This window comes from Rattus norvegicus, chromosome 14 (genome assembly GCF_021556685.1).
Source record: "Rattus norvegicus strain SHRSP/BbbUtx chromosome 14, alternate assembly SHRSP_T2T, whole genome shotgun sequence".
NCBI lineage: Eukaryota > Metazoa > Chordata > Mammalia > Rodentia > Muridae > Rattus > Rattus norvegicus.
The window spans coordinates 81,211,333-81,224,569 of NC_141547.1; the positions used below are offsets into that span (position 1 = coordinate 81,211,333).

At 56.7% G+C, this 13,237-nt stretch overlaps 1 protein-coding gene across 1 annotated transcript; it reads right to left on the bottom strand.

Moving 5' to 3' along the window:
• Positions 1 to 1,183: 1,183 nt before the first annotated feature.
• On the bottom strand, positions 1,184 to 7,819 carry Nat8l (N-acetyltransferase 8-like). Its single transcript, NM_001191681.1, is given in 3 exon segments — positions 1,184 to 3,930; positions 6,127 to 6,291; positions 7,453 to 7,819. Coding segments are annotated over 3 exon segments (900 nt in total). The 3' UTR covers positions 1,184 to 3,562.
• Between the last annotated feature and the right edge of the window lie 5,418 nt (positions 7,820 to 13,237).

The window sequence follows — 13,237 nt, forward strand, 5'->3', positions numbered from 1 at the left end:
TGGGCCTGACAAGAAGATGGTCTCGTGGGTGCTGCACAGTTCCTACCCAGCTAGAAGGTCACATCCAGCCCCCAAGAAGCCTGGGACACTAGCAAAACCCAAAAACTTTTGTACCCAGGCCTCTAGCCACAGGCTCAGCTCTGGAAGCCAGCTCCAGGAAGCTGTGACCATGGGGCTACCTGGGGCTGGGAAAGGCAAATAGGAATGGGCAGCATGTTTTCCAGCAACAAGTGATGGTCCTATGGTCTGTTGAGTCCCAGGCACCGGGCCAAAACCCAAGCTCACCTCAGGTGTATCCCTGATTCTGTTCTCTCACCTATCCCCTTATCTCAGGAAGGGCAACTGTGCAGGATGGGAACTGTCCAAGCCCCTGAGACTAACCTGTTATTCATGGGGCCTCCTTGCCAGAGCCAGTCATTTACCACCTCAGCCAAGTTAGCACATCCCTCAGCTGCTGCCCAGCCTCAGGACAATGCTAGAGTGAAGGGTAAGCACAGCGGTAAGATCAGGACATGGAAGAGGCTGCCGTGGCCACCAGGGCATGGCCTCACTACACTCAGGACTGTGCTGCCCCACCCTTCACGCGGCAGATCTTTGCACATGCAGGCCAGCCTCTTAGCCAAACAGCAGAGACTAGGCATCTGCAGAGACATACCTGGCAGTGGGAGCTGCCAGGGGACAGTCAAGCAATGGTATACCACATCTATGCTGTAGGGTCATCCAACACTGGCATTCTATCATCCCCCTCCCCCGGCCCTACTCTAGGGCAAATAGGACTCCTGGAAGCCACAGATCCTGAGCACAGGGCCCGACCCTAGGCTGGCTCCAGAGTACAGGTGCTGGCCACCTCGGGTGCTTGGAGGCCAGAGGGAGGGAGAGATGGCCAGCAAACTCAGAGGAGGGCCACCAAGCACATGCCCACCAAGTGAAGCAGGGAGGAGGAGGGTCTCCACAGAGGTAGAAGAAACATCAGAATCTCAACAAACGGAAACTTGACATCAAGTGCACATATGCAGAGCACATAGCTCTGGCTGGGATGATGGAGTGGACATGGCCAGGCCCAGTCATCAGCGCACTCGGCTTCCTCCGGCCCAGGGAGACAGGTATGTCTCCAGGGCCTCAGGCCCTACCAAGCTACGTACTGCCTGGTGAGGCTCCATCCTGGTGCAGCTGGAACCTACCCCACCATCCATTCCTGGAATCTCTACCAAGTCTTGGCAGCAACAGAAGGCAATGAATACTCGAGAGCCCAGCGCACTTCCCTTTATCCATGGGTTGTTCAGAGGGAAGAGATCCCCTTGAACAGATAGGTGCCAAGAGGCCAGAAGGACCACACCTCCCCCCAAGTTCCTAGGATGGAGAAATCTACTATGAGCTCATCCCAGGTCAGTATCAAAGAGACATGGGTGGCTACAGGGTCCCCATGCTCTGTGCACATGTGATCCCAGTGCTCTGCCATACCTTCCAACCCCAGACTGCAGGCCCCAAAGGCACAGGATCAGAGAAGCCTTGGCAGCTGGTGGTGTCCAGCAGACCTGGCTCCCACTTAGGCCCACCCAGGCCTCAGACACCAGCAGTCCCTACACCCCCACAACAACTAAAACTAGCCCCGAGCCGAGACCAATCCAAACAGAAAAGAGAAAAAAGGCACAACTGTTTGTTTTCCATTTTGCTAAAACACTTTACGTCTGTCTGTATAATCCAGATTAACAAAATCTGAGAGCTGCAAGAAAATAGGGTGCCGATTTCTGTACAGTCTACAAAACTCCCATCCCCAAGTGGGGACCGGGCACCACCAGGGAGGAATGTACAGGGGAGAGCGGGGTCTGTACAGTGTTCTGCAAATGCCTCAATTGCTAACAGGACAAAAGGCCCCTCAGGAAGCTGGGCTTGCTCCACCAACTCATTAACTCTAAAGAGCCTTTCTAACATTGCAGCCTTGGTGCCAGGGGCCCAGCTCTATGGTCTACCTAGCCTGCCACTCCTCACCCCAAGCCCCACACAGGAGAGTGTGTATGGGCCTTTATGCACCCCCTGCACTAAAGCTAAGTCCAAGTTTCAGCTGGCGCATGAACACTGCCAGCTACTGCCTCTCCCTGTCCTAGGCCATCCCCACCCCCATCTAGGCTGGATTCTAAATTGGACCTCAAAAAGGAGAAACGAGGAGAAGAGATGGCCTAGCAGAGTAGTCTGTAGTGGGAGGCTGGACCTACCCCAACCACCAGCTCCTGCCCCCAAAGCAGTGCCCAGCCCTTCCTATGAGGCTCTCAGACCCTCCAGTCCCCTCAGTCCTGCACACAAGGAGTCAAGGGGCAGCCTGAGCCTCATAAGCTTTGTGTTGTGAGAGCACTTTGGGGGCATTTACACTAAATTAGAGTCTCCTTCCATACTTCAAAATGAAATCTTCCACCTACCCGGCCACCCACCCCCATCAAATGGGGCCAGAGACCGTGCATATGCTAGCACCACACAGATGTGTGTCTGGAGGCTCAAACTACCATTTTGTCCCAGGAATTAAAGTCATGCAGAGTGCTATTCTGTCTACGTAACTTATTAGAGAATGGGTTGTTTCAGGCTGGGAGAAGCTGTGGCAGGCATTGCCAACAACAGCCTGGGCTAGTTACATTCACAGGGCAGACCCCACAGACAGCATGAGGCCATGGGACCTCAGGCAGCTGGGAGGTGGCCACCTGATCTAACAGGTATTGGGGGAGGTGTTCCCCCTCCCCATGAAATCCCCACCATGCTGTGCAGTGGATTGCTACAGGAGCCAGACCCAGGTGACCAGCCAAGTCAGCCAGAGCAAGGAGGCACAGGGACTGAAAAGGGAAAGAGGTAAGATGATTTCAAAGCAAAGCAGGAGTGAATAGAGCCAGGTTAGGCCAGGCCAGGCCCCACCAGAGAGCAGACAGGGTCAGGCAGGTAGGCCCTCCAGAGGCCAGCTCAGGACAGGACAAGGGAGCTCACCAGCTCAGGCCTGAAGTCCAGGCTGGGCGGGCAGCGGGGCAGGGGGCTGTGGCATGCGGCATGCTGCAGCCAGGCCATGTCCTTAGCATGCACAGGGCAAAGCAGGGCCTGAGGCCAGCTTGGCCTCCCATGGGGCAGTGGCTGGCCAGCCCAGCAGACCATTCTTCCAGAGGCCAATAGCTGGGCCTTAGCCTGGCTGGGGCCAGGGTTCTGCTCCTTGGGGGGGTTGTTGTAGAGGTTCTGTGCTTGATGGGCAAAGCTAGTCCTTCCCTGATGGAGGCAGGCTGGGCAGCTTTGTGGATAGTTCAGATGGTCCACAATGCTACTCTTCAAGGCATGATGAGCCACTCTGATGGGCTGGGGAGGCAAGGGCCATGGCTGCAGACAATCCACCCCACCAGAGTGCTGCTGCTGAGCACTCTGGACTGGGACCCTGTGGCTCCAGAACCAGCCAGGTGGTGAACCAGCAGGATGCTGAAAAAGGAAAACCCAAACAAACGCCAAGGTGAGCATTGGAAAGCAGGGCCGCACTAGGCAGCGAGCAGGAGGGCAGAGGTGGACGGGGGCAGACAGGGTGGTGGGCAGGTGGTGGTGGTCACTCCTCGCGCAGCTGCAGGCGGTAGCGGTGGTAGCGGACCTGGAAGAAGAGGCGCTCGGCCAGCGAGAGGGTCATGCCAGGCAGCACATAGTGATCACTCGCGCCCATGTGTCTGAAGCCCAGTGACTCATAGAGCTTGTGGGCGGCCACCTTAACGGCTGTGGTGCCCAGTACCACTGCAGAGTAGTTGTGCAGCATGGCAAACTCCAACACCCTCCTGCCCAGGGCCTTGGCGATGCCTTTGCCGCGGAAGCGCGAGTCCACGGACATGCGGAGCAGCTCCACTGTGTTGTCTTCCTCATGGGCCCGAGCCGCCACGATGCCCACAACGTTGCCGTCCAGCACAGCCACCCAGAAACAGGAACCTAGGAAGGACATGACAGTCAGGAACACTTTGCATGGAAGGCTGCAAAGACCTCAGAGCTGCCCATTCCAGCTGGGTGCCAAGTCAAGATATCACAATGATGCTCAATCCTCCAGTACCCAGATCCACCTTTTGGCTCTTTTGAACACCACAGGAGGCCATGATTTAGGATAACCTGCCTCGTGTACACCCTCTGAGCAGCAAGAATACTCCTCAAGCCTCAGTCCAGGCCAACCTGCCCAACTCTGCATGACTGGATCCCACATCACAAGCAGACACCATCAGTTCCAGCCCGAGTCTCTCTTATCCTGACCAGAATAGTAGTTGGAGGTGCCTAGGAGCTGGACAGGCCTTGATGAAGCAGGTTCCTAACCCCAGACCACCTGAAAAACCACAGACAACCACAGCCAGGGTCACAGGGTAGAATATGTCTTGCTGACATACTCTGAACCCCAGCCCTTGGCCTGCCGTACTCCTCCCCCAGTATCTTTGCAGGGATAGAACTGAATGAGACCCAGAAGAACGGTTTTATAACCCAGTGAGGGAGTACAGTCAGCCACACCCCCCAACCCCAGTAACCCAACCACCACAGGGCAATGAGCCAGGCCAACCATCCCCACCTACAGTGAAGCCATCCCACCCTCACCCCTACAAGAAGGGAAAGGGTGAGAACAAGGAGCTTGGATGGGAGAAATCCCGAAGGGCACAAGGCATGGGGAATCCAGTCACCATCAACTACAGGTCCACGGTCAAGGGAATACTCAGAGACTGTTCTGAAAGATGACAGCTCAGGGACTATAGGAGAGAGGGAGCGTCTGGCCTAGCCAAGAGAGTGACTGTGCTGTGTGTGATCTGGCCTCCCTTGGCCTTACCCACTCCACCTCCAGCCTCCTTCAAAGGACCACCTGTCCCCCAAACGCTCTGCACCGGTATTTGTCCTCACCCAGCAGCACTCCTTCCTAACTTCTCACCTCTTAGGAAGCCAGGTTTTCCAGTGCAGACTCAGTGCTCTACAGCTGAGGGTGCTGCCTGCTCGCCCTCCACCAGTATAGCAGAGAAAGCTGCCAACTCATGGAGGGCCCTGGTCCCAGAGCCTCTAGGACTTCCCTAACCCCATAGGCCAATTGCCCTCTTACCAGCTGCCCTCACACCCAACCACACAACCAGACCAGAGGTCAGGACTCCTCTAATACCCAGTTGTCACTCCTCCCGGGATTTGTTTCCCAACTTGCATAAGAATTTCCACAAATCTACACAGCCCAGTTAGCTGATGTCCAGTATTAGCTTTTGTGGGGTCCTGTATACCCAGCAAATGTTCAAGGGTTAGCAACCCTGGAGGGGCCTGCCGTTCAGACAGAACACAGGACAGGAACCTCTGACCACACCCATCTACTCATGCTATCTACTGAAGCCCGCTTCAGCCATTTTCCACCTTCTCTTCCCAAGCAGAGGCAGGTAGGTCGAGGGCCCTGCAGAGGACTGGAAGCTGTATTTGAATGTGGGTAAGGACTGAGGAGAACAGCAGGCACCAAGGCCAGCTGAACAGGACACTGGGGTACAGGATGGGACCACTGAGGAAGAACAGGCAAAAACTATAGCTGGCAAGGCCAGAGCAGCTGCCCTTCCTTGAAATAGACCTGGTTGCTGCTGGCCAGTCCCCTATGCTCAGCCCTTCACATCCCCAAAATGTCTCTCTCTTCTGGTTCCCACAACCCAGCCTGCTTCATGGCTTGCCTGGGAGAGAGAACAGTCTCCAGTGCCCATAGACCAGAGTCCCAGACTCTCTTTGTACAGAAAGCCTTGGGCTCTGGGATAATACCTCATGGTTCACTAGTCTAATCTAGCCAGGAGGCCAAGTAAGGCCTGGGCCCTGCTCAATCACCTGCTCCCTGGGACACCTCCTGGGACACCCAGGATTCCCCGGCCCTGGGGCACTCTGGGCTGGCTCAGGATCCAGCCAGGACTTCACCCGCAACATACAGCAGGTACCAGGAAAAAGTATCCAACGGAGGACACGGTGGATCTAGGCCACCAAGGGAAGGACCTCTTTCTGGCTCTCCCTGCTGACACTCCACCCTTAGCTAGAGGCCTCAGTCATTCAGAAGGCTCAGGACATCAGGATCCCATAGCCCAGGCACTCTTGTGTCTGAAGGTGAAGAGGGAGGGAATAGGCAGAGTGGAGCATTCCAGAACTCACCAGGTGGCTTCATGTAGTACTGTTCAATGTCAGCCATGTCCGTGTGCAGCGCACACTCCAGGTAGGCCAGAATCACCTTGCGACTGTAGTAGTAGCGCAGGGCCAGGAGCCCGGCCGGCACCAGGCATGTCAGCAGCAGTGAGCGGGTCACAGCAAAACAGAGGGCTGCAGGCAAGGGAGCACAGGTGAGGTGGCAGGTGCAGAGGGGCACGCGGCCAGGCTGGACACGGGCAGGTCCCGCAGCACCCGGAGTCCAAACCACCTTGGTAAATCAGTGCTTAGGGATGCTCCCCACCAGGGACTGTTTCTCTTTGTAGCAGTCATGGCCGCAGTCCCTCTCTACGCTTCCTCATTTCCAAGCTCTCTGGCGTAAACACCTGCTACCTTCACAACCTGAAACAAAGGTCCACAATACAGCCTAGGCCAGACCAGTGCTGGTCAGCCCTTGGTTCCCCCAGTTTCCAAAGGAGCTCCTGCCTACTTCACCTATCCTGGTGCTAAGTCAAAGAGCTGGACAGAGACACCAGGGCACTGCCTAACCAAGCAGGTCATCCTGCGCAGCCGGGCTGTGAAGGAATCCAACTAGAGCCCTCCCTGGGCAGCTCCGGAGCCCACTAGGCTGACAGAGTCAGGCAACAAGCACCACACTGTTTCCAACTTCATTTATGCTGTGGAGGAGGAAAACGCGCAAGAGCAAAAGTTGCCTCCTTTGAATGACCTTGGGTGAGTTGCCTCAAGCTCCTCATCTGCAGAATGGGATGGCATGAAATGGGAGGGGGTGTGCTTCAAGACAGCAAAGGGTACCCTCCCTTTAGCCCTGACTCTGGCGAACAGTCTCCCTGGCTCCCCGCGGAGCTGGCTGTCTTCCCGTCATAAATTAGCACTTGAGCCTCAGGCGGCCTCCCCCGCCCGCAGATTATATATAGTTGTCGCGCCGGGCCGCAGCTGCAGCGCTACCTGCCCTGTCACGCCGCCCCCACCCGGGATGCCCCGCGACGGAGAGAACGGGCGCCGCGGACTGAGTTGCCAACCCAGTGTTTCCCAGTCCGCAGCGCCCTGCACTCAGCCCGCGCCGGTTCCCACGCCCGGCCCAGGCCCCTTGGCCGAAAGCCCGGAGCGCTGCGCCGCGGGTGCATCGGGTCTCCTCCCAGCCGGTCCAGCGCACGGACGCGGCACCGGGACTCCGACATGGGGACCCAGAAGGAAGGCAAAGAGAGTCTAGCGCGACGGTCCCCGGAGGGGTCCGCTGAACCGGCCCGCTGGAGCCGGACCCGGAGCGGGACTGCCGCAGCCCTGCCGGCCCCCCGCCCCGCGCGGCGCACTGACCCGCCAGCAGGGCGTAGAGCAGCTGGGTGCGCGGGTGCTGCCGCAGGCCTCGGAAAGCCGTGTTGGGGATGCGCTCCAAGATGCCGTCGTAGAAGATGCGGCGCGCCGCCTCCTGCTCGGCTGCGCGGAACTCGCGGATGCACACGCCGCGCCCCTCCGGCGGCCCCGCGCCCCCGGTGCCTCCGTGGGGCTGGGGACCTGCCGCGGGTGGGGGTGCGGCAGCCGGCCCGGGCGCGGCGGGCAGCGGGGGCCACATGGCTCCGGCGGCGGCGAGCAGCGCGTCCTTCTTGGCCCCCGGCAGTGCCTCATGGTCCTCCGTAGCCACGATCTTCGTCTCGCAGACCATGTCGGGAGGCCCACAATGCATGCACCCGGCCGGGCGGCGCAGCGCGGGGACGCGAGCCGGCGGCGGCGGGCAGAGCCCGAGCCCAGGGCAAGGGCGCGGCGCCCTCGGACCCGCGGCGGCGGCAGCGGCGGCAGCAGCTCAGGGGCGCAGGGCGGAGGCGGCGGGCGGCCGGGGCGCGCGCAGGGAGCTGCGCCGCATTTTGGAGAAGTATTTATAATGCAGCGGCGCCGGTGCAGTCGCGGCGCCCGGGGTCCCGCAGGGTCCTAGCGTCCACTGCATTGGCTGCCGAGGGTCACCATGTGATCTCGGGGGTGGGAGCAGACGCCGCCTCCGCGCCCGCCCGATGGCACACTTGGGCTGCGTGGCTGGCGGACCGCGGGAGCACAGCGGGGCCGAGCGGAGAGCATGCGAGGAAATGGTCTTCAGTGAGCTGCGAGTGAGCGGCAGCAGGGACAGGGTGCTCAGAGAGACGCTGCGTGGGGGGCTTGAGGCTCGCCCGGAGGACGGCGAGTGATGGACGCCTCCCCACCCCGCCCCTGAGCTCCCGCAAAGCTGCCGCTGCGCTCGGGCCGGCGTTCCTGCAGCAATGCGTCCTCTTCTTCCGCGGCCGCTGTCAGTAGTCACGGAAGTGTCTCCATCTCCCACCCCTTTGTCTGTACGCGGCTCCGGGCCGAAGTCCTCGTAAGGGGCACCATGTTCCCTTGGCAGGCGCCCTTCGAGCCCGCGGCCGGGGCCGAATGGACTGAGAGAGAGAGGACGCGGCTGAAATGGGGTATAGTGCCCGCGCTGCCTGACGCAGGGCCGAACCCCACCCCACTCCAATCTGACACGCAACCGCTCCCGGCAGCAGACCTGCGGGATTGCGGGACCCCTCCCGGCTCGGCCCCCGCCTTCCGTGGCTCGCGCATGCGCCCCGTGGCCTTGGTGCAGGTGCAGCGGGGGCTCGCTTCTGAGCCGCGGTCTCATAGTCCCCCAGAGCAAGACGTGCAGACGCAGCAGACTGGGCGCGTTTGGAGTGGGGAATGCGTAGTGGCATATCCACTTTCCTAGGTCACGGGGATGGGCACCCCAAAGCCGAATTCATTCACGTGTTCGCGGAGACTGACGTCTCTGGGCCAGAGGACCCTCAGTCTGCGTTATGCCGCACCATAGTTGGAGCCAGCAGAGCAGCTAAGGTCACCTAGAGACTGAAGGCCTGTCTTGCAAACGGAACCTGGAGTAGGATATGGAGATTAAACAGCCAGAGTTGTCAGCGCAAGGGGACTGCGGAGGAGAGGACCAGGCTAGAGAGGATTTCCCTCACTATGTTTTCAAGATACGGGGGTGGAGCTGGGGGTTAACTGGTCCCAGCGGCGACCTTCCTAGACTCTGATGCTAAATCTCTAGATACTTCAAAGGAACTCACTGATAGTACCGGAACAGGCTAAGGGCCCTGAACAGCCACATTGACCTCTCCTGGATCCTGAGGTTGGCTGGGTGGTCTGCAGGAACAGTGCCGGCCTGTAAGGGCTGAGGGCAGTCAGACAGAAGAGCCCCGGGGAAAGTGAGGCTAGGCATTGAGGACCCATCTTGTGAAACCAAGTAGAACTTACTCAGGACCCTAGGTTTGAGGGTCACTGGAGCCTGTAAGCCTTAGAAGAAACAAAGTGGCCTAGAACATCGTTCCACCCCCTGACCAGAGCTGCTCCTTCGTTTCTTGCACCTCCAAGTCTAGGGGCCTTGCAAGACTCACATCAGCGCGACCTGAATGCTCCCTCTCGGTTCTGCAGAGGTCCCTTTCCCTGGGTTGCCTGACAATTCCCTACATTGCCCCAGTTCTTCTATAATCATTTGCCCCCATGGCCATGATGGCAGCCTGCGCTATAGGCAACACATCAGAACTGTCTGAAAGTGTGGAAGGTCCAGGACTGGAGCCACGGACAGACACTTTGAAGGACTTGGAACCTCATAGATGTTACCGTGGGAGTTGCGCAAACAACAGGGCAGTCCATGGCCCCGGTTAGCCCTGTTCTCCTTCCTGTTGTAGGGCGCCCTCTGCCGTTATCCCTTAGGCCATTCTTGGGTGGCATCAAGTCCTCTTTAAGAAAGTAGCAGCCTAGCTCCCCCAGGAAGGCTTACACACTCCTCTGAGGAAGACTCAGGAGACCCAGCTTGGCTTCCTCACACCCTACAGCTGAATGCCTGCCTACAGCCCAGCAGGGGTGAAGACGTCGGTCCAGATTTCAGAGACAGAGTGGGGACCGGTGCCCTGGACCCTACACCTGAACATTTATGGGTCGAGATACTTTCTTAGTAGGACAGCCCTCCACCGACGGTGTGTTCTCTAAGGATGTTGAGGACAGAGGACTTACATTTGCCTGGCATGACTGTCCCAGGGTCTGTTGGGGGAAGAAGAACCTCATGCTGAAAATGTGGAGAAAAGGAGTGGATACTGGAAAGATCCACAGCCAAAGTAATCTTGGGAAATGGTCCTGGGCTAGATGCTGAACGATATAAGCCACTGAGGACTGGGGGTAGGACAGGAGCCTTTAAGAGGGGGTGTAGAAGAGCCCAAAGTACAGAGAAGAGAAACAGGTCCAGCATGTCACTAACAGAAGCCACCAAAATGGGAATTCTGCAATAATATTTCCAGACTCAACTCACTCTGAGTGGGGAAAAAAACCGCCTCCAACAGTCTCCACCCTCCTTAGAAAAGTCTCCTCAGCAAGAGCCTCACCTCTTCAGGGCCAGCTGCTGCAGGGGCATGGCATTATTGCAGCTGCAAAGTGAACTCTCTCAGAAGCCATCCCCATACCATCACTCATCCTTCCTCTGAACACAGATTGAGAGTCCCCCACCCATGATGGGCATGACCAACTCAATCCCACTCAACCGTGGGCTGACAAAAGGAAAAACAGTCTAGTGCTCCTTAGGAATCAACCCTACCCCCCCCAAGCTACATGAAACCCTGAGACCCTGCCACAAAAAAGGGAGGGACATAAGGGGCTGACTTGTGAAGCAGGTCATCAAGACTGAGGTGACTTGGCGTAGAGAAGAGCGAGTATGGGTAAATATGAGGGAGCTCCTGTGTCCAAGGTTTGGGTTCAGTGCTCAACAATAAGCAGACACCGAGGTCTGTTAGCCCAGGGAGGGCTAAATCTAAGAAAACAAAAGGCATCTCGGAAAGAAAGTGCATGCCTTGTGCTTGACCGTAACCTGAGCTACGTTTAGTTAATCTGAATGTCACATTAAGACAAACAGCAAGGCTGCACTGTGGATCCAGGGCAATTCGGGGCCCTTAGGAAAGGCTAACCCCTTGCCTGCTAACTGCTAGACCTCTCCATCGCTGCTCCTTCCAAGAAACTCAAGTCAAGCTTACCTACCAGTGACCCAAAATACCAAGTCTGCTGGTACGGTCCTGGTGTTTGCTTAACCACAGTAGCATGAAACACAAGCCATGCTCATCTCCTTAGAGCCCACAACACAACCTCCAGAACGTGCTTCATCTTTCCTCCCGTCTGCTCTTCTACTCCGAGGTCCCTCGCCTTACCTCAGTGTCTTCTCAGCTCCTCTTTCAATCACAGAGAACTCAACAGTTTAACAGTTCCACTCTACTTCCTCTGCTCCAGGTCCAAGTGCTTGCTTGTCCTTACAGCTGCATTGACCTGTCCCTCTCCAAATCCTCCTGGCTCTATTTTCTTTCTTCCTTTCTTTTTTAAGGTCGGGGTCTCTCTCTGTATAGCCCTTGCTGTTCTATAACTCACTATGTAGACCAGGCTGGCCTTGGAGATCTGCCTGCCTTTCCCTCCAGAGTGCCAGGATGAAAAAAGTAGGTGCCCACTACACCCCACTTCTATTTTCAAATACATCTGGAATCCACAGGTGGCACTGCCCCGCTAGCCTCCATCCATGATGGGTGCAACTCTCTCAAGGGCCCATATTATCCTCTGGGCTATGTAGTGTCTCTAGCAACCACAAGTACCCTGTTCCCACAGACCTAGAAACTGCTGGCTCAAAACCTCACAAGGCCTAAAAGTGCCTGCCAAGCCTGACAAACTGAGCTCAATCCCTGGAACCCGCAGTGGAAGGAGGCAATTATCTCTCCAATTGTCTCCTGTGCACACATATGTGCACACACACAATTCCAAAGACACTATAAAGTCCAAGGAGAGTCACCTGCCAAGCTTCCTCTTCTCTTTCCTTCCTCAGCTCCCTGTAGCCCCAGCTCCTGCCGGATGGGCTACCAACCTCCTGACACCTTCATCCTAGCCTTTCTGTCTGATTCTACTTCATACCATAGGCATGCCCCAAAAGAAAACTGTGCACCATACTTTTTTTGGCTATTTGTACCAAGGGCTAATCTAACAGAATCCATAAAATACAGGACAGTTAATTTTGAGTCTAGGGATAACAATATCTTTAGTGTAAGTACATCCTATAAACATTGTATAAAGGGTACTAAAAAGTGTTGTTTCTGTATTTGACTGGTTAGATCTGGCAATCTACACCCACCAGGCACATTCCTGGTCTCTCCTACAACAAGGAATGGTCAGGACTAAAATCAACCAATGGGACATGAATATACGTCCACCTCCATTGCTCAGGAAGAACCCAGAACAGAATCCTGGTTGGTGCAACCCACCTGAACAGTGCTCAGGCTGAAGAGCCACCAAAGGTCTCAGCACTCCCCCAACAAGGCTTCCCCCAACCCCCATGATTTAACTCTTTGTGGGACATGGGGCTAATCAAGGAACCATGCCCCAGACAGGCCATGGTTGTGTCTAAGGCAAGGCAGGTACTAAAACCTCAGCCCCTGATGTTCTCCTGAAAGGGTTTCCAATAGTTGTGCACATGCCCTATCTTGATTTAAGGGGGGAAACTTTTAATTTCACTTGCACAAACTTTCCAATAAAAGGAGAGAGCCCCCTCACTTTGTCTGAGGTTTGCCTGATAGGCATCTAACACACATGTGCAAACATAAAAGGGACCACTAACTCCCATCCAGAGGTCAAGGTGCCCAGGAGCCAAGCCTGGAGCTGCAGATAGAACCATGCATACTGCTCTCCCTCCTGGAAGGTTTACCCACTGCCTGCTGCTCCCTGGTGTTCCCTCCTGCAGAAGCCCCAGGTTAGGGTTCCAGAGCTCGGCCTCCACAAAGCCATGCCCACTCCAGTACAGAGAGGCCTTAGGGAACTCAGAGGGGACAGGCCAGTATCACGACCCCCTGACCCCCAAACAAGAGCATGCTGGCTGAGGCAGGTCTGAGATGGCCAATTCACTTCCCTGTCAGCAGCAAGTGTTTGCATGGACAGGCAAATGCGCCTCGGCAAGGTGCTTTTATGGGACAAACAGCTTCCTCTCACCTGTAACAGAGAAACCAAGACCTAGAGAGGACTCTAACAGGGCCACATGGGGGAGGAGGGGTCTCTGGTGGCCAGAGCAAAACACAGGACACAGGCA